At 38.6% G+C, this 23,584-nt stretch overlaps 1 protein-coding gene across 2 annotated transcripts in view; it reads right to left on the bottom strand.

The window, feature by feature from the left end:
- CRB1 (crumbs cell polarity complex component 1) overlaps positions 1-23,584 on the bottom strand; it is a 201,495-nt gene that overhangs the window by 32,850 nt on the left and 145,061 nt on the right. For both annotated transcript variants that reach the window (XM_034666977.1, XM_034666978.1), the window contains 5 exons: positions 19,769-20,725; positions 13,447-13,994; positions 11,824-11,989; positions 6,063-6,966; positions 3,119-3,247 (listed from right to left, as the gene is read on the bottom strand). In XM_034666977.1, coding sequence (XP_034522868.1) covers positions 3,119-3,247; positions 6,063-6,966; positions 11,824-11,989; positions 13,447-13,994; positions 19,769-20,725 — 2,704 coding nt within the window. The remainder of the gene's footprint in view (positions 1-3,118; positions 3,248-6,062; positions 6,967-11,823; positions 11,990-13,446; positions 13,995-19,768; positions 20,726-23,584) is intronic.

Genomic DNA, 23,584 nt, shown 5'->3' with positions numbered 1-23,584 from the left:
TTTGGAATCCCATTTTTTTAAAAAGATTTTATTTATTTATTCGACAGAGATAGAGACAGCCAGCAAGAGAGGGAACACAGCAGGGGGAGTGGGAGAGGAAGAAGCAGGCTCCCAGCGGAGGAGCCTGATGTGGGGCTTGATCCCATAACGCCAGGATCACGCCCTGAGCTGAAGGCAGACGCTTAACCGGTGTGCCACCCAGGCGCCCCCCATTTTTTTTTAACAGAAAGCAAGACTGGATAATTAGAAAATTTCAGTTGCTAACAAATATGTTTCATAGCTAAGTGTAATTTTAAAATATTCAGGTAGAATGACTTTCAAAAACTAAATCTCCCCAAACAAGTGATAGCAATTCTAAGGTATATTGAAATTTTCCTCTTCCCTGGGACACTGTCATCTTTCACCTGATCTTCGGCCAACAACTTGTTTTTCCATATATTCACCGATTAATTCACCAGCCACTTTCATTCAGTCATTCAGTAGTCATGTATTTAGCACTTAACATGCCGAACACGCTGTTAGGCCTCAGGACAGAGCAGTTACTAAGGCATCTCTTTTATTTTGGGAAATTCATATAAAATGTTAGCTTCAAGAATCCCTAAAGAGCAACTTACAACGTCAAAGTGTAATGTAAACAATTTTTCATTCTTCGCCTCCCAGAAGGTAAGATGCCTGGGTCATCGACTAATCACTAGGCTCAAAATGAAGGGGGAATAAAGGGCAGGGGGGGGGGCAACCCAAGGTATAAAGGGAAAAAAAGATTTCTTCCCAGAAAAACAGCTCCTTATCCTGCTGGATACCAAGCATAGCTGAGACATTTTGTTTTCCCTTTTTGGCTCAGGCTTCTGGACTGGAAGGAGGCTTCTCCGATTAGATCTGAGCAAAACCTGACAACTTGTGAGAGGCTGCCAAGCACTCTCTGTCCTGGGTGGGCCATAGTGTTCACACCATCCATCATGTGCAACCTGCCAGGATGACACTGTAAAGTTGGGGCTTTAGTCAGACTGAAGAGGAAGCAATTTGCAGGAAGACAGCTTTTCGATATCTTTGGATATTCTGGAAGTCCCATTCCCCTAGGCCTTGGGAGACTGTTTAGTATTTTCCAGTCTTCCCCTGACTCTTCTTTCTCCATTTCTTTTCTATTTCTCTTTTGAACTAAACAGTGTGTCGCACATACACATTCATCATAAACATTACTGGAGATTTCATTAGAGGTTAATCAATAAATCGACAATCAAAATAAATAAACCCATTAATATCCAGTGAATTAACTAATCATGCTTAAGGACTTTGAAAGTACAGTATCTATTGAACGTGTGTTCACTGTTTTAGAATTCCGTCTGCAGCAGAGAAGTGGATCCAGAGGAGAGCCCCCCCCCCCCCCCCCCCCCCCCNAGAGGAAGGAAAACCTGGGAGCTTCCTTTTCTTACCACATTTCAAAGAAATAATTTGCATTTAAATGCAAGATTTATACTTTTAAACAAATGTTGGAGGAAAGGGGGATGTTTGTTGCAAATAGGGATCATGTGTGAGTAGCAGAGAAAAATAATCCAAGGCTTTGGATGCGTCTCTGCATTGTGCCATTGAACATTAATATGGCACGAAGCATTCAACTGTGACACAGAGGCAGGAAATAACCGGCGCTTAAATATAGTAAAGCGTTGGTCAAGGAGATATTTAGGACAAGGAAATAGTTGCACTGTTTGGAGGGATATGGAATTGGAGGCCTGCTGAGTGGTCTCTGGGTGAACAATACGTTGCATGGTGAAAATATGCGCCAGGGCTATGTCCTTCCGTGCACATACATGCTGGGTCTGCCCGTGCCGCTTGGAGCCAGCCCCTGAAAGCAGGCTGTGAAGACAAGAACTAGATTTGTCTCTGAATGCTGAATGGGTTAAATGCAGGTATATCCGAGATTGCCTGCTATTTTGTAAAAAAGGGCAAAATAGCTGTATCTTGTAGTTGCCAAAAGAGCCAGCTAGAACAGAGAAAATTCACAGGAATCCAAACTGCAATGGTTATGGAGCACGAATATACCCATGATTTTATTAACTTCCCTTTTGAGAAAAATTCATTCAGCCAAGCTTTCTCTCTCAAACGCTTTGTATTTTCATTTTTCTAATCTGCTCAATGCGGGAAGTTTGATCAGAGATCACTATCTTGTGCTGGATGGCATGTGAGAGGAAGGAGCACTTTTCCCATTTTCTTTTAATTGTTGCAAGCAAAGATTTATTCATTTCCGTCAGCACATCCCAGACATGAGCACCGGCTTTGAGTGCAGCTCCACCTCACTGCAGCACACATCTGGATTGGCACCTGACCTGTAACTTAACCCTTCAGCTTCAGTTTATGCAAATGCGAAGTGGAATTAATAACAATTAGAGATGATCTTCATAAGATGCATGGCTTAGTGCTCAACAAATGGTTAACTTTTTATTATCTGCATATATAGAGATATTTAAGAGCTTATAAAGAGCCCTGGTGTATAATCATTTTGAGGACAATGATCCTTTTGAGAAGCTGATAAAAGCTGTGGAGTATATTCTTTTTTTTTTTTTTTTTTAAATCTTTGACCTCACCTTCAGCCAGTCAAATGCATATCTAGATTTGGCTGCATTTTCGGCTATTGTCTGAAGCCATTGGCCAACTCCATATCAACAATCCCCATATTAGGTGAAGAACTGTTGAAGGATTTCTCTGGGAAAGATAGGCTCATATGGAGAAGGCGTATATACTTTCGGGGTTCTAGATCATTCTATGAGGCAATCTTTTAGCTATATTTTATTTTACTTCAACAACTATATTTACATCGTGTATTAGAGCCAGCAGGAAGGAAACATGAATCCAGAAGTACTTATCAGAAAGAAAAATAGCACATTTTACATTTTTCCAAAAGACATATTTTCCTATTTGAAGTCTTGGCTAATAAAGTGTTCTTTACTTTGACCTAAACTGTGATTTTTCTTCTTTTTTATTGTTTGACTCTGATTGGACCTATATTTCAGCATGGATTTTCCTATGGGAACTGAGATGAAAAATGAGAGGAGAAATCAACCTTGTATAATCCCACTGTTTTTCAGCCCAGAATTTTCTTCTATAAAGTTCTGACGTGACTCACCATTCCCCAGTAAAACCTGGCCGGCACAGACATTTTAATTCACCCTGGAACTCTGAGCAGTTGCCTCCGTTGTAGCAAGTGAGATTTGTCTTCTCATTCCCACAGACAGTTGAGGGTAATCTCGTGTGTCTAGAGAGATAAAAGTAACTGTCACAGCTGTTCATCTTGTTCATTTCATTCAAGAAAACTTTTTGGAAAACTTCATATACGTAGTCAATGCAAAACTAATTAAGTACTCAGGCTGGCTGAGCTACAGATGCTTAATTGTGCTACATTATACACAATCACTTTCTCCTGTAAACAGCTCCTGCTGGAGGGTGCCGTAACAAGCATGACTATATATCTTCCATTTCTACAGTTTTCATTGGCGAGATAAGATCTGTGCCGTGGGGTTGCAATAAATTTAGGGTTGGGAAGAAACTTGCTATAGCTTGGTTTGCTGCTGCCTTGCTAATAAATCAACACAGGCCATGGAAAATTGCATCTCTATAAAGGCCAGGAGAGCCAGGACAGCACTCTGGTACCCAAGCACTCATGTGATTTCTCTGTAGGCTTTCAGAACTGAACTCCTGTTGCCCGGCCAACACTTGCTGTTCCCCTATCTAATGATTCATAGCTTAGCAGAATGCAAGCCAAACGCCGTCCAGGAGGATTGTATATAGCACTCAGTGGCAACTGTATGTGAATTCAAGAGTGTGGCTCTGTTGTATAACAACAAAGCTGTTCGTATTAAGAAATCCTTACAAAAGACAGAACAAATTGTTAGAAGCTAAGCAGAACTTGACTGCAAGGCAAGATCCAGGGGTGTGAAGGGACTGATTAGAGGAGAGGTGGGTGTTGTTCAGGTCCTTTGACCCACTGTGCATGGTATCTGATACATAATGTTCAGGAAATATACAATGAATTTAATTTTGTCCTGTTGTGTGTGCTTCAGCAAATATGGAGAAACTAGCCTGTATGACGGTAAGTGTGTCTCTTCCCATAAGAGCTAATCAATTCAACTTTAAAAAGAAAATATCATAAGGACTTTTCAAAAGAACCAAAAATGTCAACGAGCTTTGAAAGAGGTCAATTAGCAATGCAAATGTGAAGATTTGTGTACATCTTACATTTAATAAACAATTTTTGAATCTCATTAGAAGGTACTTTTGAGAACTTTAATCTTTGAGAACTTGACTTTGATGAATTAGGCAGGAAAAATTTCTGAAGAACTAGTTACTGGGGCATATATATTTACTTATCCAGAGTTACCACGGCAATACTACTCATTTTTATCTTGAATGTCTTTGGCTTTTAAACAGGCACTTTGCCTGTTGGCCAATGAGTCTGTTTTAAGTCATGGAAAGTGACATTTAACTGGAATGTCAACACTTAGCACCTAATACTGTGCCTTCATAGGTTCTGAACAGCAATAAATGTTATGGAGATAAATACATTTTCTTATAGGTACTTGTTCCGTCCGCTGGGAGATTCATCCCATTAGGGTACCACCTCTGAGTTAGTGTTATGTCTACAGGCTGCCAACCCACTCCAGGGATTCCTGCCAAAGTCTGGGAATGTATTACTTGTTATTAATATTCCTCTCACTTCCCCATAATGACTCAATTGTTCAGTGAATTTAAAAGCAGTGTAAGTTATAAAATAATGAATTCTACTTACGTGGGAACATGGAAGCCATGTGACTTAGCAGGAAAATATTGATTCTTATTTCTGTTTATGTAACACGAGACGGAGGTTACTACTAGAATTAAAACACGGCTTTAGCAGTTTTAGAAAAAATTGTGAAATATTCAGCAGTGGGCAAAAGATATTCCTGAGTATTCTTTCAATGGAATGCTGGGTGTTACGTAAAGGACCCTCTAGGATTGTTTGATTTTGTAGTGTATATGCCTTAGGTTTTCTTCACTAAGCTATTTTACAACCCAAAAGTTGTAGAAAAATGACATTAATATAAATGGATCCTGCTCACTGAAATGCAAATGAATTTGTCTGTAGTGATATAATCGTCACACTGTAGAAAAGATAGTTTCAAATATTAATTATATTGCCCTATAAGTTTTGCATTTATTAGTAACTTCATTTCCTCATCTCTATTTATATATATTTATGCTTACATGGAAATAAAAATATATACAATTATTATATATGTGTGTATATATAAATAATTACGTTGTCCTTTGACCCGGTTTTTATATCTTACTCATTTTCTCATTAATTAATGTCTTAAATGAAAACATCAAAACATGTTCATTTATATGAGAGTCATAATTTCACTTTCTCGAAATTATGATTTATCATAGACTTTTCAAGATTTTACAAGATTTACCTTCCTGAGATAGCCAAGGGCATTGTTTTAGGGGTAGAAGTCATGCTTCCTCGAACAATATGAAAACCAAACTTTTGGGGGGCACCTCAGTGGCTCAGTTGTTGAAGCATCTGACTCTTGATTTTGGCTCAGGTCATGATCTCAGAGTCATGAGATCGAGCCCCATGTTGGGCTCTACATTCAGTGGGGAGTCTGCCTGGGATTCTCTCTCTCCCTCTCTCTCTGCTCCTCTCCCCAGTTGCTCTCTGTCTTTCTCTAAAAATAAATATTGAAAAAAAAAAAAGAGAATACCAAGCTTTTGCATTTATTGTAAAAAAATTTGTTTCTTGAGGCCTTAAAGCTGTCAAACTCTGGGGCTACAGTTCATGAGACATATTCTAACAAAGATGTCAGAGAAAATGTTTTGCTTAAAGTCTGATCAAAACACTACCATTCTTCCTTGTAGAACACCACACCCTGTGAAATCCCGTCTACATGACCAAACTGGGATGGAAGGGACCCACGTCACTCCTGTTCAGCACAGCCTACAGAGGCGTAGCTGAGAGAGCTTTCCAATTTGACAAAGAAAATGGAGGGTATAGCTCCAGTGGCCAAGCTTTGCATGGACTTTATGCTCACCTGCAAAATTTTCCCGTGAAATTTCCGAAACAGTGGCAAGAATAGCCATTGGTGTTGTTGATGCAGGTGGCCCCGTTTGCACACTGGTGACTCTGGCAATTGTCTATATCCATTTCACAGTTCACACCGGTGTATCCAGGCTCACACCTGCAGTGATAGGCTGCAACTCTGTCGGAGCAGTTGCCATGGATACAGGGGTTTGAAAAGCATTCATCAATGTTGAGTTCACAGCGTGTCCCTGACCATCCCAAGGGACATGAGCAGTGATAAGCGCTATAGATGTCATCACAATTTCCTCCATGCAAACAGGGGCTGGAGTGGCAGGCATTCAACGGCAAGCAGCCAGTAGCCACTGAATTTATAGAGATTTTGAGAAACTGCTCTTCCTGGGGTTTACTAGTGAAACCAGGAACATTTTCAAAGTAAGACAGGTAAATGCCACCAATTTCTATTGTACTTAGACACCCTTTCAGGCCTTGCGTATCAACAGCTCGGTCACCCACATAAATGTCTGTATTATCCTTCAGAAAGTTGAGGCTCCCGGTGGCAACTGCACTGGTCACAAAAGGCGCTTGGTTGTCCACTTCCATTTGCCACCTGGAGGCCTGGGCCAGTGGGTCCGTCATGGAAAGAGTCACTTGGTGCCACATGCCATCGTTCACTGACTGCAAACTTGTCAGACTCAGCGTATAAAAACTGTTGCCACTCTGCAATTGAAATAATAATCTGGAATCTTGAATGCTAATATTCAGAAATTCAGGCTCCTTCTCTGCGTGCAATATGATCACATTTGCATCCCTTGTTCTGAAACCAAATGTGATGTTGGTGAGTTCTCTGGTAATGTTCCCATTGCTCCTGAATAATATTTCACTGCTTTGTGCATTAAAAACAGCATTTGCAATACCTAAAGAGAGAAGGCAAGACCAATCAGCAACTTTATTAAACCTGTAATGTTGGCTTCATTACCTTTATTACTATAAATGGCCATCAGGTTAATATCATTATGGATCGATTGCCTGATATGTGTTAGGCACTGTGCTTGTTCTTTTGATATTATTTATAGTAACAGAACTCTGGAGCGCATTTTTTATTATCATTACTATGATCATCCCCGTTTTATAAAAGAAGAAATTGAGACTCACAGAAGCTAAGTGATCTTTTTATAGTCATGTGGCCAATAAATAATAAGACCAGAATACCAAACCTGCATAGTCTGATACCAAAACCCAGACCATCCATTTCTTTTCCATGGAAAGGAAGGTTACATATAGAAACAATGTCTAAAAAAGGTGAAAATGAATGGGATTCAATGTATGTATGACTAGATGTGGAACTTGGTAGGGGTGTTGGAAAAACACGATTGTTCACTTGAGTAGAGAAAATCCAGTCCTCCACCTCCTGGGTGGGTCTCCTCTTCTCACAGGACTTCTGCATTCACAGCACGCATGACACCAGATGTGTGGGGCTTTCTCCCACCAACCAATCCTGCACATCATTTCCCCTCTCTTTTTGTTGTTTCCCATCAGCATACAATATACTGTAACTGCTCCAATCTTAGAAAATCAAAACACACGCAAGACCCAAAAGCACGATTCACCTCCCCCTCACCCTGCTGCTTCCTTAATTCTCTATTCCCTTTCCTGCCCCAACTCCTCCAAATGGTTTTACATTCTCATTGTCTCCAGTTTCTCATCTCTCATTTTCTTTTTCTTTTATTTTTATTATTTTTTTAAGATTTTATTTATTTATTTGACACAAGCAGGGGGAGTGGGAGAGGAAGAAGCAGGCTCCTAGCAGAGAAGCCTGATGTGGGGCTCGATCCCAGAATGCTGGGATCAGACCCTGAGCCGAAGGCAGACGCTTAATGACTGCACCACCCAGGCGCCCCTCTCATTTTCTTTTTAATACACGCCGCTCAGCCTTTTGTGCCAATCACTTCACCGAAGTCAAGCTTGTCGAGTAACGATGACCTCTGTGCTACTCAGTGTAGTGGTCAATTCTCTATTCCCATTTTCTTGCACTTTTCAGTAAAAATTGACCTGAAAATGTTGTCTTTGCCTCAATCGTGGGGGACCTCAGCCAATCAACTCTTTTCATATAGACTATTCTACTTATTTCTCCGTGCCCCTGCTTCTGTCAGTCTGCAGATCAACGTAACAACCACTCCTTAGCTCAAAACCTGCATTGGTTACCATCACGTCTAGAAAGAAATCCTAAATCCTAAATGTGGCCTGCAGAAGTCTCTGTGATCTGACCCTTAATTAACTATTCAATTCTATTTGCTAACACCCTCTTCCTTGTTCACACGCTACAGCCACAAAAGCTTCTTGCCATTCTTTGAAGACGTCAAACTTGTTCCCAAATCAGGCCTTTTGGCCTTTTACTTGCTGTTACTTATACTTGGAGTATTCCTCCCCCAGATCTTCCCACAGCCTATGTGCTCACATGTCACCTCCTCTGAGAAGATTTCCCTGACCATCCAAGTTAAAATAGCTTCTTCCCTGTAGCCGCTCTCTGTTCCAACACTCTGCTTTATTTTCCTCATAACATTTACAACTATTTGAAATTATTTTGGTCATTTGCCTACTTGTTCTTTGACTGTCTTTCTGCACTAGAACATGCACTTCATGAGATCAGGGACTTTCTCTGTTTAAATTATTACTAAATCTCAATGCCTAGAACATTGCCAGACATATAGTAGGTAAACATTACTAAATAAATAATCTGTAAAAATAACTCCTGTGTCCTTAAATCTGGAAAATGAGATAACGGTTAGAAACAACTGCGGGAGAAAATTCAAGTGTATCATCCAAGTATATGATTCAAATGTATTATTTGGCTTAAAATTTCACTTGATTTTATTACTTTTGATGTGGCATTTTTCCCACCAAGTTTGGGGTTGGAATTAGGGAGAAAAGGAGCAACAAGTTCCTTATTCCATGTTTTAAAATACATGTTAAAATAACAAATCTCATTAGCTCTCTCCAACTCCAAAAGGAAGAATATGGTCTATGATGTTAATAAGTTCATTTTACTAACACTGCTGAGCACACTGAGATCACTTCTCATCTGGGGAAAATCACAATACACATAACAATATTTGTATTCCACCTTTTCTTTGGGGAATTTTTCATAATAAACACACCTGTATATAAGGTGGGTTGTAAATTTTGAAGTCTTGGTTTTTTGATAGGATGGTGCCCTAAAGGCAAACTCAGGGTGATGCATGAGCCATAGTCTCAAGAGTATATTATTCTATTAGACCTACTCTTCTTCAATATATCTTACTTGAAGAAAATACAATAGGGTCATAAGATCACATAAAATTAAAATTACACAAAGTAGCAAAAGTGTGTTCTAGGGTTCATACCTGTCAATTCGTAAATTTCACCCCTCCTATTGATTTACATTTTCTTCCTTCATTAAGATAAGTCATACTTCAAAAAAAATGTTATTGAGACTTTTTGGGAGATCAGAGGCAAATTTTCTACTCTTTATGTAGTGGGAATGCAGTAGCAGTGAAGATTCACTTAACTTTTTTCTGATGTGGTATTGTCCAAATCCTAAACTGCTTTGTGGAGAGACTGAAGACCAACACGCACCAGGGGTATGGTTCTTGGTCTGCCACTGTGTTTAGAAATCCTATTCTTTTTTTTTCCTCTGTGAAAATATTCCAAATGATATAAAAACCCTTTTGTAGAATATAACTGGGACTAAGAATTTTTGGAACTTTAAGATTTCTTTTTTTTTTAAGATTTTATTAATTTATTCGACAGAGATAGAGACAGCCAGTGAGAGAGGGAACATAAGCAGGGGGAGTGGGAGAGGAAGAAGCAGGCTCATAGCAGAGGAGCCTGATGTGGGGCTCGATCCCATAACGCCGGGAACACGCCCTGAGCCGAAGGCAGACGCTTAACCGCTATGCCACCCAGGCGCCCTGGAACTTTAAGACTTCTATCAAAAAATTAACAATAAAACTAATAATACATTATTTTAAACAAGCAGTTTGGAGGTAGGACAATGGAAAGGTTGTATTTGAAATCTGGTGCCATACTAGAAATCAAAGTGCATTCTTTATGCCAACTTATCATGCTTTATATACTATATATATATCCAATAATACTATACTGTAATATAGAATATACGTTTAAAACATGAAACATTAAATTATATGTATTCTAGAAAATTTTCCCAAGTATATATACATAGTACAACACATTTCATATATCCTTTTCCTATATGTTTTGAAAATATAGAAACAAAAAAGTAAATGTATTCTCTTTTCCTCAGTCACCGCAGCTCAGTTGAAAACACAATGTTGTTGCAGTAAACCTGAGGTCGTTCTATTCTCTGGTTCCATTCCATTATTTTAGTGTGATGTTCTCCAAGGTGATATAGATCACTTAAAGTCTGGAGCAGTTAAGTGAAAATATTGAGTTAACTTGAAGAAAAATAATGTTATTTTATTCATTTGACAAATACTTATTGACAACCTCCTATATGTTTGGCATGATTCTAAGTGAGGAGAGTAATGTGAGAAACCAAATAGAAAATTTCCTTCTTCCTATATTCTAGTGAGGAACGGGATGAGGAACAAGGAAACAAATACATATACAACAAAACATGAAGGAATCGTAAGAGAGATGAAGAAAAATAAAGCCAGATAAGAGGACATTTGGGTTGGAGCCTGAGTGAAGTGATGAAGGCAACATGCCCAAGTGCTGATTTAAGCAAGTTTAAGACAGAGGTAGGGTGTGAGGGCCCTGATGGAACGGCGTAGTAGAATGTATGCGTCAGGACATCAGAAGCAAATTGAGGACAACTCTTTGGAGGATTTATCACACTAGGAAAGGAAGCTAAAAATGGGATGGTAGCTGGGGGTGGGGTGGTAAAAGGAAATTTTTTGTAATGAGGAAATCTGGCAGTGTGTTTATACACTGATGGAAAAGGTAATGATGCTAAGAGAGAAAAATTTTAGAAGCAAAATCTTCAGATAAAGGGGGGAGATTAGAATTCAATGCGAACATGAAGATTTGTTACTACAATTAGACTGCATTATTCGAAGTAGGAGAGAAGAGAAAATTTAAATAATAGTGTGGTTAGTATGTAGACATGTCAAAATTGTGAAATAGTATTCAAATTTGCCAACATTTGGAAAACTGTGGTCTTTAGTACTGAAGATGGGCCAGGAAACATTTTGGATTGAGGAAAATACTCAGAAAATAACAGAATGCTCAATGTGTTTGCTTTTTTATACTTAAGGTTATAAAATCATCACATACACACAAAATTTTTTTTATCTACCTATCAAGTAGATGTTTTATCCCCATTTACAGAGAAAGCTCTAGATTACAGAGATCATGGGAACTGCCCGAGGCTTCACAGTTAGCATAAGGCTGTGAGCTCACACTAGCACTTGACTCTCTATTCCCAACGAGGAGGAAAGGAAGGCCAAACATTACTTAGTTAATTTCTTCAGAAATTAGTTTTAAATAATCAAAGATCTAAGTCTGGTGTTGCTCTGACCTCCATCCCCCACCACACCTCCATCCCCAGGGAAGCCCCGGGGGGCAGGATGAGGCAGGAAGCCAATCTGGATATTATTATTACTATATTCGTTTTATTGTACTACTCAAGTCAGGGCAAAGAGCCACAGATTTCTTTGGGAAGCAGGTGTTGTCTGAATTCTTTTTCTGGGTTGCCTCGTGGAACTGAAATACCAGATTTAATGGGATGGGTAATAACTTTAAACGCCACCTACATTCAAATCCTCGAGGCACCTCCCGGCACTGGGCTGTGGGAGGACAAGGGCTGAGCTCACACCACCGGACTTGCTCACACGCTTTCCCAGCTGTGTTCGCAGGACAGGAGCAGGAGAAGTCATCCCACAGGGAATAGCACACACCTCCATTGTGACAGGGGTTAGACTGAGCAGAAAAGAAAGCAAAGGTATAAAAAGCACTGGCAACTAACGATGGAAATGGTAAAGGCAAGACGCCATTTCTGTTATTATTAAATGCTAATTTTCTACATATTTACACTTTGAACTTTTTATATCCATTGGTTGACAAATGGAAAAAAAAAACTTACTGCTACTATTGCCAACTCTTTTCTAAAAGAGAAATGGGGAGAGAGAGAAACAAAAAGAGAGAGATGAAATGAGAAAGGGAAAAGAGATAAGGCCAATTTTCTACAACACAAGGAGGATTTTAAAAGGTGTAATAACATTCTCTGGAATTTCCAAGTTACCCAGCACTTTGAATCACACCCATTACCATCTGAGGTGGGGGTTTATTGGTTCTGTTTGTACTAATGAGGAAGCAGAGGACCGTCCTTTACCCAAGATCCTAATAAAAAGGCAAATGGTGAAGCCAGGTCCCTGGATCCTCTGGGTCCAGATACAGTGACCTCTTCAGTTGCCCTGCCTCTCAGTCAGAAACATTCTATTATTATATGAGTTCTTAAAAGGTTTCTCACAAAATATCCAAAATGAGAGCATTTAAAAGGGAATTTCTGAGAGCTGAGACTGTTGATCTCAGCCCCACTAGTAAGATGTGATTGAGGCTAGTTACACAATCTTTCTAAACTTCATCTTCCTTATCTGTAGATGACATAAATGGGGTAATAACAATGCCTGTTGTACACAGCAGTCCTTCAACAGAATTAAATATATTCATGTATGTAAAGCAGTGCCTGGCACATTGGCAGTGCTCCTATAGTAATGTTAACATGATTCATTTTTGTACATTTAGAAGCAAGCCCAGTGCATGGCAATAGTCAGAGCTCAATAAATGTTCAACAGATATAAATGTGTTTCCTTTGAAAGGTCATGCAGAGCTGACAAATTCACATATTTAAATAGCTTTTGGAAGAGCATAACAAAATACGTAGAGTAAAACATAGGCTCTGGGAAAAATATATTTTGGAGACTTTCAAATCCAACTACCAGAAGAAAGTTACCACTCAGGGTTTTTTGTTGTTGTTGACTTCATAGTCAAAACAATGGTAGTTGGGCATTTAATATGAATGATATGATGATCTCTTCCAAAATGAGTTAACTCAGTTAAACCTCTGGGATGCCGTTAAGAGTTTGGGGATTAAAATACTCTTATTCTTAGGCAACTGTTTGTTGTGGCAGTAGAAGCATGTGGCTGGAGTTATCTTGGATGGTTAAAAAGACCATGATGCCACCAAGGTCAAGGCCATTTTTTCATGGCTCCATATAAATCCCCCAGTCTTGCTGGAAAAATATTGATGAAGTGTTATTCTATGGCTGGTGGGTCAGTAACATTATCTTCACATCAAAGAACGGCTATAATAAATTATTTAGTGAAACAACAGTTTAGCATGCAATATTGACAATAGTTGGTGTGAATAATCCTACCTTGCACATGTTGTCTCCAGGACAGCCTTGGGTCACATTGACAAGAACTGGATTGTGGGATGCATTGTTTGTTGAATTTGGGAAGAATTCCATATTTTGGTTGTTTAATCTTATATCTTGGATACAGCCTTTAAAGAAGCCACCATTAGCTTCGGTCTCTGGTCTGTCAGGCAGGCCACCAATGTACATGACATCTCCTTTTTGGATTTTCCATGTAGGGGCAGAAATAAACCCTAGGTTTTGTGAAGACTGATACAGTTCAATTTTATCTGGCTTGATTTTCAAAGATATCAAATGGACATTTCCATCACTAAGAACGAACTTTACTACTAACTTGGAAGAGCCTGGATGTAGCATCGCTAGTCTGCCATGCTCTAGCCAAACACGGATGTATTGGTAAGTCCTGTTTTCCAAAGCTAGGAGTAAGCCTGATGGTCGGTATGTTCGAACAAACATAGAGATGGTGAAGTTCTCTCCATAACTCTCATCAAGATCAAAAGCAGCATATCCCGTGGAGTCATCCTGGCCAAATCTGCCTGCCACATACTCTTCAGTGTCAAAACAGAGGAGGAGAAACAAAGAAGAAACATTTTAAGACTCACAAGGAAGAAGGGCCAGAAGACAGACAGACAGACAGACACACACACACACACACACACACACACATTTTTTAAAGTTTAGAACAGGCCTATTCAATAGAATGACAATTTGGCCTCATTCCTTAAAACTTCTGAGTTTACTGAAAATAACTACATTTTAGTTTATAGTTTATAGTTGAGGCCCACTGATCACAAAACAGAAAGAGAAAAGCTCTCTGTGCTGATAAACTTAAGATTCACCTCTCCTTCACTGTCCTAAAATGCTAGGGTTTAATGATGGAGTATCAGAAACTACTGTCCTCCAACTTGATGGAAGAAATATGAGGTACAAGGTCTCTTTCTGTAACATCTCAAAGCAGACTGTTCAGGCATCCATCATCTTTGCTATTTGAGGACATGCTGAAGCAAATGTCATTAAATTTAATCATTCTTTCTGAAGGACAGAAATCAAGAATTAGATTTGCAAATCCTCTCCTACAATACCATCAATATTTTGGGAAGTAAGGGTTCATTTGTATACATATCAAGAGTTTTCTTGAGTTGACGTCCATTAATAGTATTGCCACATTAGTGCATTACTAACTTCTTTAAGGAAATGCTGGGTGAGTTCAGTGCTCAACTTTGTCTCCTTCCTACTACTTGTCTCTCTCCCATGCCTCTCCCAACCAGGACCACAGAAGGAAGATTCCTCTTTATTGTTCAACTCCCTTGCCTTTTATTATTATTTGGAGTATCATATTGATGATATTGTAGGAACTAAAGTTCCTGTCTTTTTTTTTTTTTGAGAGAGAGTGAGCAGGGGTGGGGTGGGCAGAGGGAGAGAGAAAGAGAGAGTATCTTACTGACGCAGGCTCCACACCCAGTGCAGAGCCTGACATGGGGCTTGAACTCACAACCCCAAGATCATGATCTGAACTGAAATCAAGAGTCACACACTTAATCGACTGAGCCACCCAGATGCCCCTAAAGTTCCTGTCTTCTTAAAGCTTATATTCTAGTTGGTGGACTCAGACCAGACACAGATAAGAAACAAACTATAGAGCATGTCAGGTGGTGATAAGTCTTTAGGTATACAATAAATCAGGTAGGGAAAGGGAATAGGGAGTGCTGGGGGTAGGAGTAGAGTTGGGATTTTTTTAATAAAGTAGTGAGAGAAGTATTCCTTAGAAGATAACACGTGAATGAAAACCGAAAGAATGTAGAGATACTGTTGCAGAAATCTAAGAGAGAAGGAATGGTGGCTTGGATCAGTGGTAATGGAGAAGGTGATGAGAAATAGTCAGATTTTGGAAATATTTTGAGGGTTGAACCTACATGATTTTCTAGGGCAAGTACAGTGCCAAGATTCTTTTGTTGTTGTTGTTGTTGTTGTTGTTGCCTAAGTGGCTAGAAGCATTGAATTTCCATTTGCAGAGACTGAAGAGAAAACAAGAGGAACAGATCTGGGGGGAAAGTGAGAGTCCATATTACATTTGAGATGCCCTCTTAGATATCCAGGTGGAAAAGTCTAGTAAACAGTTATAGAGCTGCAGTGGAGACATTCTAGGGTAGCTAAAAAAACTTCAGATTTGTCAGTGTAATTAATGCTCTTTAAAGCCAGAAGACTGGATGAGATCACCAAGAGAATGAATATATACAGAGAAAAGAACAGGTCCAAGAACGGAGTCCTTAAGCACCAGACATTTGGTTTTGGAGGTAAAGGAGATGACAAAAGAGCAGCAAGTAAGACAGGAGGAGAGCCAAGGGAGAGTGACGTCCGATAAGCCTAGCCAGGAACAAGTTGTCAGGAAGAGGGAGTGCTTAACTGTGTTTACTGTTGCTGCGACGGATATGATGTCAAGAGAGGTGAAGTAAGATGAGGACTCAAAATGGACCACTGAATTCTGCAACCTAGAAACCACTGATGAATGTGATAAGAGCAGTCTTGAAAAGATGGCTATCTTCAAGTTTTTACATCCCAATGCCAACCACAAACAAGACAGATTTTACCATATTTCATTGTGTCTAAATATCATCATGGTCCAGCTGAAGTTTGGGCAAAGGTAAGACATATTTTAGTGTAGTGGAACTACAGTTAAAACTTGCTTAGGCTGGGGCGCCTGGGTGGCACGGCGGTTAAGCGTCTGCCTTTGGCTCAGGGCGTGATCCCGGCGTTATAGGATCGAGCCCCACATCAGGCTCCTCCGCTATGAGCCTGCTTCTTCCTCTCCCACTCCCCCTGCTTGTGTTCCCTCTCTCGCTGGCTGTCTCTATCTCTGTTGCATAAATAAATAAAATCTTTTAAAAAAAAAAAACTTGCTTAGGCAACCATCTGTGTTTGAAGACCTCCTGCATAAAAGGCTGCATTTTCAGAGCTCTGACTTGATTTTCTACAGGTATATTGCATTTTTGAATCTGCGTTTGAAGACCACCTGCTCCTGGCAACTACAGGTATCTTTCAAAGTGTACTGTTGAATAAAATAACCCATCTGCAGAGGTTAACATCTCTGAATACACTGCAGCACTTTCATATGAGATAAAATGTTTAATAGGAAAATGTGGCTCTTGAAGCTCTGGAGGTTTGAGAATATGCACAAAATCATTCAACCTCATGGGTGGCGGGGACCCTGCTGGTCATCCTAGAATGCCTGCAGATCCCTTTGTGGATCCAAACTAAAAGACAGAACACAGAGCTCTTTTGGGGGGGGGGATTGTTTGTTTTTTTTTCTCAGAAGCTTGAGTCTCCAGCAATCCCATTCTTCTTCAGAAATCACAAGAAAGTGGTCAGAGGATGTGATTTACTACATGATTTTAGAAACACCCGAAGCCATGTATGACTTGTCTGTGAACATGGGAGCAATGATTCTCAACTGTGTTGTTGATATGTCATGAAGAGGGATGGCAAATGCCGATGAAAAATGGCTTCAAGTTCTAATGATTGGTAGAATACAACAAGGTGAAATTTACTAAGAATAAATAAAAGCCTCTTGCTTCTAAATGTATCTCTTTTAGGGTGGAAGAAGCAAGATTCTGTGGCACCATGAATAAAAATGACCCAACGTGAGCCAAGCATAGAACATGGTTGCCAAAAGGTCAATGTAATACTAGGCTGAAAACAGAAGAACATTATCTAGAATGAGAGAGGTTATAGTCTTGTGTCATGCGGCAGCATCAGGCACATCTAGGAACCAGATAAGCAAATTTATTCCAAAGCAAGCAACAAGCAAGCAACGGATGAAATACCTGCAAGCTATGTCATATGGAGAACATTAGAAGAAACTAGATATGTTTAGCATGGAAGAAGTGATGGCTTGGATGGTACAAGATACTTCAAATATTGAAGTGCTCTCAAAAAGAAGAAATGTAAGATTTATATTAATATGATTTCAAGAGTTACAATGCTGCCAATGAATGAAAGCTATAAGTAATCATATTTTATTTCAGTATAAGAAACAACCTTGGGGCAGTTTCTGGCAAGATAGAATAAATGAGTTCTTCATTCCTAAAAGTGTGTAAGCAGAAGTTTGGTCACTACCCTCGGCGGGCACGATAGTTTAAAAAATACAGTCATGGAGTGAAGCCCCTTCTGTGTCAAAGAAACTGCAATTCTAACAGGATAAGAGTCTTAAAGTCTAGATGTATGACTGAAGATAAAACATATGTAAATTGCCTCCACAAATAACAAATACTCTCTAGAAGGCAAGAGGTCTTCATTCTGAATGATATCTTGGCAGCTCCGTGGTTTTACACACAGTCAACACTGTGTATAAAATATGTTGAGACAGTTCTGGGAGCTAAGCTTTGAGAAACATTTTCCAGAACTCCCCTTATTGAGATATTTGATTATTTTTAAAAGATCGACATAAAAATATTGGAAATCTCCATGTCATTCATGTTTAGTGAACCAACTAAATCCTCCATCCATCCTGCTTGTTCATTGCAATGGGTTGGGAAATACTGAACCAAGATCATGAACTGAATGAAGTTGGCCTTGGTAGTTTTTAGTATCTCTCCTCCCTCCTGCATGTACACGTGCAATGATAGAAAGGCTCCGTGTTCTCATTATGGCTTGTAAGCCTCTTTTGTAATGAGAATAAACTCCCCAGCAAACATAATGACTAACACCTACAGAATATTTTTAGTTTTATGACGGAGGTGATATGAAAAATATAATTTTTCTTAAACTTACACCAAGAATTTTTGGAAAGAGAAGATTGTACAGAACCTCCTCCCTAAATTACAGCCTGAACTTCCTCCCTATACAGGTCAGTTTTGAAGCCAAGCATTTCCACGAGGGTTAAACAGTTTCAAATAGTGAGGGGGATAAGGAAACTGGGAGAGGTGGGGCATGTAACAAATTCAGGAACTTGGTTTAAAAACATCATCATTTTCCAAGTTGGAAAAAATAAACTAAAGAAAACCAGAACCCACTGGATTGGAATCCATTGAAACTATTTACCAGGACAGTTAGGATCACCATGGTCAGTATTAACATTATGGGTCGTTGCATTTGGAAGCCAGTCAAAACGAGTCAGCATCTGTTTGTTATTTTGTATATGTAGTAAAAATATTGCCTTGGGTCAATTAAATTTTTCTTCAAAAAGTGAACATTGCCTCAGCATAATTTCCCCTTTCTCCTTTAAAAATCACAAAACAACTTGCCATTCTATTTAAAATATTACATAGAGCTAGTAGATGCCATACCTCATTGTCAAAAAGGTCCATAATTTGTAATGAATATTGCAGTTAGGGGGGAGACCCATGAATAGTTTCTAATAACTCTTAGCCATTCATACATGGAATAGGATATAGGCTAAGAATGGTTTTAATTTTACTTCATATAAAGCAGAGAAGACTATTTACCAGATGTTGTCCTACTTCAAGTTGCTCTAAAATCTCAGGGTAAATTACAGCTGAACTTCAAAGCAGTCTGTTACAATTACCTCTTAGACATTTTCAAGGCATGATAATAATAATAAAAAGAAAGAGGTATGTATTAATCACTATCAACAGCAGTCTTTGGAACAATGTTGGAAGTTAAGGATTTTGAAATACATTTCAAGCTGTGATTTGCTAGAAAAATCAGATCAATTAGTTTATGGTGTCTATAAAATTTCACTGTTGTTACTATTCACATTTTCTTTCTTTTTTCTTTTTTTTTTTCTTAAGACACTAGGTAGAATATCAGTTTTCTCCTCTGCAGCTCTGGAAAATACACCTCTGAATAGAATCAGTGGTTTATAAAAGTGCTAAACATAAGCATGATTTTGGAGCAAGTGTGAATTGCATAGAACAGAGAGCAAGGAAGTAAATATTTCCTAAGAGTCTATTATACACAAGACATTTGCCAATAGTTGGCATTGACTAGTTTCATGGCTAATGGTCCTATCTCCCAAAAGATGATTTCTCTTTCAAATACGATTTACAATACATTTCTGACACACCACGAATTGTAATAGCACTTTGTAAACACATCAAGATGAAAACTCATTTAGGTGGGAGCTATCAGCTTTTTCTTTTTTTTTTTTTACACTTCTCTGCATGAATGACACCCTGGTGTCTAATGAATTCACTAAAAATTAATTAATGCACATTACTAGCCTCTTCTTTTTTCCCGTCAGTTGGCAACCAGAAGCAGAAGTCCTGAGGGGTCATTATGTTTCATAACAGGAAAGGCAGACGGGCTGTTTTGTTACTGTGCGACTCTGAGGCGCAACACTCCTGGGTACCCAGCCTTCTCTCACCTCTCATGCAGTTCGGGCCTTTGTAGGGCCTGTAGCAATCACATTGGAAATTAAGCCACAGGTTGATGCAGCGTCCTCTGTTTTGACAAGGTTGGCTTTCACACCAATCCTTTCTCACACAGCCTGCCTTGACATTTAAAGATGAGCCAGAGGAAATGTCCTCCGGAGTAATGTGATTCGAATCAATTGTAACGTCTTGGAGACAGCCTACAAATGAAGGTGTGGACGGTATATTACAGATGTTAAGCAGAGCAGTGCCACTGCTGCTCGTTCCTCCTGGCAAGCCACCCAAAAAGGAGTTTTGAAAAGCACATATTGATTGATCACTTCCAAATGGAGAAGGAGCTTTCGTGATGCATTTCTCCTTACAAGAGTTGTCAAGTAAAGTAAGGGTCACAGCCTCCGCAAACATCACCTCTATGGAATGCCATTCTCCATCGCTGGTGTTGTGGGAAATGTAGAGGAGCACCTTTGACTGGTTATTGACTTGGATTGATAAGTGAATGTAGCCACTTAGCAACTCCAGCATTATAAACATGTCTCTGTTGCCCCGGAAAAGTAGAAGTGCCATTGGCTGAACAGTCTGGAAGCTGAGGGCTATGTTACAAGCCAAATCCTCGCCTGTAACTGGGCCACTTGTGATCCACAGGAAGCCATTGCCCTCAAAAGAAAGTGTGGTGACAAGTTCACACAATGACCCAGTATAGCCGGAGGGACATAGGCAGCTGAATCCATGCTGGCCATTTTGGACGTGAGGGATGCATATTCCATTATTCAGACATTGGTGATGGGAACAACCCAGGAGAATATCAGAACAGTTCCTTCCTCCATAAAATGTTCCTGAGTGGTTATCAAATGGGCAATGGCAAGTATAATGACCAGGCAGGTTCTCACAAGTACCACCATTTTGGCAAGGGTTTGAAGAGCATTTGTCAATGTCTTCTTCACAGTGGATTCCTGTTAAATAATAAAGAATAGGTTGAAATTGCCAATATTCAGATCAGAAATAGAAGATTCACAGAATTTCCATGTATAATCTGTGGAAGTGGATAGCTAGCTCAGGTTTAGGACTGTAATGGAATAAAATGTGAATAGTTATTGAGGAAGTTAAAATTGATGATATCATTCTGTGTGTGTTGTGCAGACAAGTGCAGTCACAGAAGACCCTGAATTCTTCCTCTAGAAATAGGCTATTTGCCAAATATAGGGGTTGACTCAGACTACTATTGTCAGACATATATGTGGAACTCAATATCATAAAAATGATAAAAAAGAAAAAGTGGTGCTTGATATGGATTATTTATTTGGGGACTCCATTCTCAGATATGTATCCTGTCCCAGGCTGGTGATTCTACTCTATTCTACTTGAAATTGGTGATTTTGCCTATTATCTTGTTTTTACCTCCCCGTAACCCTTAAAACCAAAGTTTGTCAGATATATAGATAGTCTAGACTACCCTCACCTTGGACAGCTTCTAAGATGAATGGAAGGCCCTGTTTCCTTCTTTCCATAATTCTAGTATAAACCATGACATATATCCCATACCATGGTCTGTCTTGAAGTTTTAACTTCACTTTCTTTTTTACTCTTTTTCCTGATTCCAAGTCTCTAATTAGAGAATTATTAGAATTCACATAAACAAAGTACCAAGAAGAAATACAACAACTTTCAAGAGTGGTGGTTATTGCTTTGCCAGTGAAGTTCAAATGAACAAATAGGTTAACAACAATTGACATGTGTAGAGCACTGTATGGTTTCTCCCACACCTTAATCCACATACTTTATCTGTGCCTACCACAGTCTTCTAAAGTTTCCAGTGCAGATTGCCTTAGCTCTCTTTCAAAGAAGATACTGAGGCTTAGAAAGAATCAAGTCTAAATTCCAAAGCACTCCCACAATCTGGTTTCTAGGTTTTTAAAATCCAATCTGACACTACCTGTTCTTTAACTGACAATTTAGTGCATTCTCATTTATTGTTATTACTAATATGTGTTATTTTCCCACTTAAATCCATGCCTAAACATATGTATTAAAAGTACATAAAATATAAAAAAATAAAATATTAAGTATTAAACTTAAATTATAAAAATTTAATCAAAGCCTCCTATATTGATGAGGTTAGATCCATTAGAAAATAAACAGAATTAGATATTAGAAGTGGAATAAGGCACAGTTATTTGTACTTTTGCCTTATTTAAAACCAGTTCTATTAGTATCTCCAGGGTAAAATAAGGTCAGACATATTTATTTGATGAATCCAGCAAACTAAAAGTGGGAAACAAGATTGTAAATTCTTTTATTGGCTAGTCTACTGGCTGGAAAAGAGCAAGCTCTGCTGTCAATCAAGATAAAGGGATTAGGGATTACCTGTGTCCTTCAGTCTTCTTAATCGGGTTTTAGTTGACAATGAATTGGCTATTTATGTCCACGTACTTATAGTATGAAGTGGATTGCTTGAAGCTTACTGTTATTTTGTGTATGTGAATCAGTTTATTTAATTAACCCAAAACTGCCACTTTATTTTACTTTTCTAAAGCTCTTTTAGTTTAGTGTCTGGTTCTATAAGACTGTATTTCAAAAATAATCACGAAAGGGAAAATTTTTACTATCTGGTATATCCCATATTTTCATCAGAATACATAATATTAATGGATCAAAAAGACATAGAGTTTGTTTAATACAAATTATCATTGACTATTAAAATGACTTTTGCTTCCATTCTCACTTTATTGAAAGTCATAGTTAATAAAATATCTAATAAAAAATTATTTCTACAAAAACTTGTATACAAATGAGTTTCATCTTTCTCTATTTTAATTGATTAGATATTTTTTATTTTAATAAATAGAAATCCAAGAAAAAATTAAATACAAAGACCAAGGGTTCAATGCGTAAGTATTTCCTTTACTCATTGCTTTGAGTGACTTTATTTCACTCAAAAGTTCTAATCTTCACTTGATAGTAATATTTATCACATCATTAACATAAATTGTTAAATAAGCATCTTAAAAACTCTAACAATGGTATCGGTTAGCTTATATAAGTAATAAAAAAAAGAGTGAGTTACCTATGAGCATTGCCATTAAAATGTGAAAACCTTGTGTCTTGGATCCAAACATTTTTCTGTAGAAAAAGAGATCCATCCAAACACCTACTGGGTTGACAGAGCCAGTTTCTGATGATATCATACCATTTCCAAAAGTGGGGGGCTTGTTTTTCAATGTCACCTTCTTTCTCTCAGGTAAAGAGTGTGAGGACTTAGTCTTGCCCCATTCCCCTCCCAGGCTGGGTCAGTGGGGCTTAGCATAAGACCCATTTGTGCTGCTTACCAAGCTGACTTGTTATATTTTTAGATACTCTTTCTACTTAACACCATGGTACCTCCCCTTTTCAAGTCACACTAGTGAATGTTAATATGATCCTACACTAAACATTGACACTATTATTATGGAAAAATGAATTTTGGAGAATCAAATAGAGATTGGTATTTCTGGTAACTTCTTTTATGGAAAATTAAGTTTGATTTTATTTTTCTTCACAACAATGGGAATGCTGGTGGGCTTTTTGGTTTTGTTTTGATTTTTTTGTTTGTTTGTTTTGCTTTTGAATGAATAGTTAAAAAATTCATGGCAACTTCAAATCCATTGAATATCTATGCAGTGAATGGAAACGAGAAATTAAGAAAACTGCAGGAGACTTCACTGAGTCTAATCTTCTTTAGACTTCATTGGACTTCCCTGAGATTGTGCCAAGAATTAATTGTGTGGTACTCAGACTTAAAATCCACTCTCTATGAAAGAATAACTATTTTCTAC

Source organism: Ailuropoda melanoleuca, chromosome 8 (genome assembly GCF_002007445.2).
Source record: "Ailuropoda melanoleuca isolate Jingjing chromosome 8, ASM200744v2, whole genome shotgun sequence".
NCBI classification, from domain to species: domain Eukaryota; kingdom Metazoa; phylum Chordata; class Mammalia; order Carnivora; family Ursidae; genus Ailuropoda; species Ailuropoda melanoleuca.
Note: the sequence above shows the minus strand (reverse complement) of the source record. Positions and strands in the feature narration are given on the sequence as shown.